Source organism: Leptopilina heterotoma, unplaced genomic scaffold (assembly GCF_015476425.1).
Source record: "Leptopilina heterotoma isolate Lh14 unplaced genomic scaffold, ASM1547642v1 Lhet_57, whole genome shotgun sequence".
Lineage (NCBI taxonomy): Eukaryota > Metazoa > Arthropoda > Insecta > Hymenoptera > Figitidae > Leptopilina > Leptopilina heterotoma.
Window position 1 is genome coordinate 1,800,264 of NW_025111127.1, and position 6,084 is coordinate 1,806,347.

Below are 6,084 nucleotides of genomic sequence, written 5' to 3' on the forward strand. Positions count from 1 at the left end.
AATTAACCTATTGTAATTCATATTAAATAGAGATTAAAAAATTTATTTCTTTAATACAATACCAATGATTTAGACAATATTTATTTGTGAGCGAATTTAAATAAAGCAGTTTTTATTTTTAAACATTGTATTTGTTTTTCAACGATATTACTTTGCGTCACTAAGCTTAATATTAGAAAATGAGAATTGAAAATAATTTTATTTCTTTACAATTATTGAAAAATAATCTTAAATTCATTATGAACTTGATAAATATATGATAAATGTTGATTAAAGATACCTGAAAATAGATAGAATTTTCAAAATTTTCAGTGATGATTGCAAACAATTTAATAAATAAATGCAGCAAATAAGTGAAACATTATTATCATCACTCAAGATTTCAGTTTCCAGACGAACATTTGATGGCGTACTAAACTTCAATAGGATTTACAACTATAGCATTTCTTTTCGATTCTTTTGAATCCTCATCCTGTTGAGGAATGTCGTCTTGACCTCTAATCCTTATATTATGTTTCTCCTTGTATTCATTAATCTCGACTCCTTTCTTTGTTAATTGCTCGTTCAAAGTTTCTATGACTTTTGTTAACTGTAACAATAGTAATTTTTTTAAAACAATAGTAACAATAGTAATTTATTTATGTTTTATATATAACAAAAATCATTATTTTATATTAAATAAGAATATTGTTACTGTAACTTCATCAAAATTATTTTCATCATTTTAATTCAATTACCATTTTCTAGAATTTTTAACCAAAAGTCTTCTTTAAATCAGTTATTTTTAAATCATTTTTGAAAAAGCTTTTTGAAAATTTTCAAATCCATGTGTTTACAACTCAATTTTACGAAATTTCGATTATTTAGAAATTTTTCAATTAAATATATATTAGAAAGTAAAAAATTTGGATTTGAAACCTTTTCAAAATTTAATTATTTCTAAAAATTCATACTATAATGTTTATAATATTCATCAATTATTATCTAAAATTTTAACCGAAATTCATTTTTAAATAAATTTTTATTCAAAAAAATTCTACGAGAATCAAATTATTTAAATACAAAAATAAATAATTTATTCAATAATTGAATGTTTCTTAAAATTAAATGTTTACGAAAAATTTTATTAACTATTGAAAATATTTAATTTCTTTTAAGAAATTTAATTAAAAATGTACTAAAATTTATTATATTAAAGAATTTTATAACAATTTTTGAAAATAATTGAAAACTTTTTAAGGAATTTTATTAAAATTTTTTAAAATAATTGAATTCATGCGGACAATTTCATTAAATTTTGTTTAAATAATTGAAATTTTGCCAAAAATTTTATTAAAATTTTTGACAATAATTTAATTCTGGAGAAGAATTTCGCTATACCTATTTATAAAGATAATTTAATTCTTCACGAGAATTTTAAAAAAAAGTTGAAAATAATTTAATTTCTGCAAAATATTTTATTACTTTCCAAAAGAATTGAATTCTTGCGATGAATTTTGATATTTATCAAAATAATTGAGTTTTGAAAAAGAATTTTATTAAAATTCCTTAAAATAATTGATTTTATGGGAAGAATTTTGTTTTTTATCAAGATAATTGAATTCTTTTGTAGAATTACTTAAAAAAATTTGAAAATAATTGATTTTCTGCGACAAATTAAAAGTTATTTATGAAAATATTTGAATTATTGCAATGAATTTTATTATTTTATTAAATAATTGAATGTTTCTTCAAATTAAATTCTTTCGTCAAGTTTTAATAAAATTTTTAAGAATAGATAATTGCATTTTTCGAGGAATTTATTTAAAATTATGTCAAAAATATTTGAAATTATGCGATAAAAATAATTCAATTCCTAAATAAGATTTTCTTATTTATGAAAATAATGGAATGTTTTAATAGAATTATATTAAAAAAATTTTCAATAATTAAATCTTTTGATAAATTTTATGAAAATAGTAAATATTGAAAATTATTGAATTGCGAGAAACTTTTGAAAAGAATTGAAATTTTGCAAAGAATTTTATTTAAATCTTTATTATAATAAATAATATTAAAAAATTCATTCTTGTCAGAGATAGAAAAAATTTAAGATTTTTTTAGAATTCGTGGTAATTTCATAATTTATGAGGCAAACAAAACGACACAAAAATTCAGAATTTTCTTATGAATTCTAAAAATTTAATTTTTTCTAGTACTTTTAATATTTAGTGTTAAATAATAAATATTAGCGAAAAATTTTCAAGCCAGTATAATTGAATTACTTGATAAAGAATTTCAAAACATGCTTTCATTTCATTTTTGAAAAATCTTTTCTGAAACTTTTATAAAAAAATTTACCTGTTCTTTATTCGTAACTAACGCTGGCATCACTTCTTGAACAGTACGTTCACACAAGATTCCACCTATCATTCTGTAACACTTTTTCCTTGGATCTACAGTTTTTAAAGTGTCGATGACAATTCTAAAAATAAAATATTTTGAAATACTTATTTCTTTAGACATGTTAATTTGTTATTATAATTTTCGACAACTAAATATTTAATAATTTGTTTAGTATTAGAAGTACATAGTTATTTACGGAGTGTCTTGTTCACCAGACGTCTAGCGATATAAGCAACTGTAATTAAATTGTCAACAATAAAACTGGCAAAATAAGGAAAATAACTCTTTCTGATTGGTGGACAATATCTGTTAAAGTATGTATACTTATTTTTTATCCCTTTAAATTATTAAAATCCCCTAAAACACCTAAAATCATACGTTTTCTCCCCTTTTCCCCTTGTTTTTAAAAAAAACATAATATAAATTTATAAAATAAAATAAAATCTATAAAATAAAATCCACTGTCTAATAATAATTATTAATCATTTTCATAGTAAAAATTTAGCACTTACTTTTCATTAAAAAAAATTAAACAATTTTATTCGACTGAATTCATGTAATGGCTAAAATAATCTTATCTTGGAAGCCTTTTTAAAATGTCTCCAATAGGACTTCTACAAGAAAACTAAGTTATTTTGGTTTTTTTCAAACTCTTAGAAATTTGTTAAAAATAGTGTCAGGAAGTGTAATGTCCTTTCTATCATTATGTCCATTTTCAAAAATGTTAGACCTCTATTTTATATATGATAAAAATGTTTAAACTTTGTCTTCAGTTTTAGGTTAAAATTACTTCACGATTATTAATGCTATTTTTATACATTAAAAATAATCTAAACAAAATTTTAATGCGCATTAAAATAAATTGAGATTCTGATGTTTAATTTTCCCATAATTATCTGTAAAAAGGAGAAATATTATTACTTTTATAAATAATTAAATTTTACATATTGTCCCGAGAATCCCTAAGAAGAATAATTTATTATTTTTAAACAATATTTAATTTTTGTGAAGAATATTATTACTCTTGAAAAATAATTAAAGATTTGCGTTGAAATTTATTAAATTTTTTTTATATAATTGAATTCTTTTGGAAAATTTTATTAAAATAGTAGATATTAAAAATCATTGAATTGAGGAATATTTTTGGAAATAATGGATAATTTTGACAAGAATTATTATTATTATTAAAATTATTGAAAATAATTTAATTTCGGAGATAAATTTAATTATTTTGAAAGATAAGTTCTAAAAATTTTTGAACATAATTGAATTTGATTATTTTTAATTTTAAAATTGTTGAAAAAAAGTAAATTTGATTATTTTTAATACTAAGATTGTTGAAAAAAGTAAAACGATAATTTCAAGTTTATTTTTGAAAAGATATTAGACCATATAAAAAATGTTCGAAAATTGATTAAAAAATAGTTTAAAGTATATAGATTATATGTACAAAAGGACAGAATGGTTGCCATTCTATTTCTCTTTATGATTTAAAAGTTGTTTAATTTACAAAGTCGTGTTTTACATTGAAAAGGATCAATTTAAATTTATAACCATAATATTTTTGCATAAATAATAAAAAGTTGTATGGTTATAAATTTTTTAAAAAATCAAAATAATTTATTTTTATTAAAAAATTCTATCTGTTAAATATACACTGTAAAAAAGGATTTTTTAAGAATTTACTAATGAAATTGTAAGGTTACAAGGATTCTGTAATTAGTAAATTCTCAAAAAATCCTTTTTTACAGTGTAAATAAATTCAAATTATCACGTCATGTGTGATATGTTTAAGGAGGGAAAGTCGTGTAAACGCACGTTTTTTCAAGAATTTTTTACACAAAAATGGTAAAGTTTATTGCATTTAAGTAAAGCACTTCTTAAAGTATATAATGTAATCTGTCTAAATTATTTTTTTTAATTAAAAATATTCTACATTCAGAGTAGAACGAATTTGTTGACACTTCAATTTTAAAATCATATTTTTTTTCTGTTACAGTGTTCTGTTGTTGGTACTTATTAGTCAGGTAACCTTGAATATTTTTTTGACTAGAAAAATAAGCTGTTCTTCTTATTTCGCTAGAGGACTGGCAAAATAGACACTCTGATTTATTTATTCTAATTAACATTTAGAGGTTAGAAGGTAACATGTTTGTATTTATGTATAAAATTTTCTTACTTGTGCTCATTTAGTTCCATTTCCATTTCTGAAAGCTTGTTAGCCATCAGTTTTTGTTCATTTCTGAGACTTTGAAAACCCGCAAAAATTTCTTCATTGGATTTTCCACGTTTAGATAAAGATTTAGTTTTTTTTTCACTTGCCATTTTCTATGCCCGTATTTGTTCAAATGCAAATAAAAAAATTATTAATAGATTAAATAGATGGTGTAAAGGCGTTTACACACCTTCTTTTAAAGGCCTTTCTCCAATTCGGCTGTTTCACTTGTGACGTCAGAGTCGTTTCGAGATGTGACGCCAGATAGCCAGTTGGAGAGAAACAATTTTGAAATTTCTTTTCAATGTTTTGCAGATTTAATGAATTTTAAACACTTTCTATCTTACATATATGCAATTGAAACGAATTACAAGAATTCCTAACCTCAAAATGTATGTAAATCTTACATATCCCGAAACCGTCCCCGAAACCGAACAGTTGTGCTTAGGCCTTTATGAAAATCAAAGAATTTTAAAGTCACTATGTGTTACTAGCATAGGGAATTTCGTTTTAAGTAATTTACTATACTACTAAATATTTAAATTAATAAATAAATAACAAATATTAGAAAATAAATACTAATAATTGTCAATATAATAATAGACATATTTAATCGAATCTATAAAAAATAGTAGTTATAAGAGAAATAAGAATGAAAAAAGAAATAAAAATTGTAACATTTTTCGGGCACATTTCTAGAACATCGGGTGCGTCTAGTCAAAATTAAATGAAAAATGATATTACCTCAAATTTTTTTATTGATTCTGTATCCTAGCCCTATATAGACATAACTTATGAAGAGACGAAAATTGTAAGTTTAGCGCTTTTTTTTAACGACGTCAATTACATTTTTTGATAATTTTTACATTTTTCAACATATTTTATATCATTTTACTTCCTCATAGAGGAAGTATTGTAATACCAAAATTTTTTGAGTTCGATTTTTTGACATATATCTTTATCTTATTCGACCTCAGGAGTTCAAAAATGACATTTTTAAAAAATGTCATTCCGTATGTGTGTGTGTGTAAACATCACATTTTCATAAATATCTCGAAATCATGAAGAGCTTTTGGGTTGAATTTTTCTTTAAATTGTAGATCTCACCTGCGGACATAAAGTGAGAGTACTTTGTGATAGATTAATAAAGTTTAACTAAATTTTTTTTGGATTTTTAATTGTTCAAAAAAACATTTTTTGCCCATAACTTTAAAAAAATGTTAGGATACCTATAAATGTTTTTCCATAATTTTGCTTCCTCATGAGGAAGCTTTGCATTGGTGACGATTTTCAATTTTTCAAAAGAAGGTTATACACGGAAAAAACTGCATGGTTGGGACAACCATATATATTGAAAAATACGGGATATCCATACTTAAGGTTATCACACCCATTTCTATGGATGTGTCAACTAAAGAAATGGATGTGGTATCTATCAATTATCAAAATGGATGTGGTATCCATAAAAATGGATGTGATAACCT

The 6,084-nt window shown here is 22.5% G+C and overlaps 1 protein-coding gene across 1 annotated transcript; it reads right to left on the minus strand.

Moving 5' to 3' along the window:
• Positions 1 to 27: 27 nt before the first annotated feature.
• LOC122508776 (prefoldin subunit 2) lies at positions 28 to 4,818 on the minus strand. The gene is made up of 3 exons (XM_043622311.1): positions 4,565 to 4,818; positions 2,341 to 2,464; positions 28 to 589 (listed from the first exon to the last, which is right to left on the minus strand). The coding sequence occupies exons 1-3, from the start codon at positions 4,708 to 4,710 to the stop codon at positions 413 to 415; spliced, it is 447 nt and encodes a 148-aa protein (XP_043478246.1). The 5' UTR covers positions 4,711 to 4,818; the 3' UTR covers positions 28 to 412.
• Between the last annotated feature and the right edge of the window lie 1,266 nt (positions 4,819 to 6,084).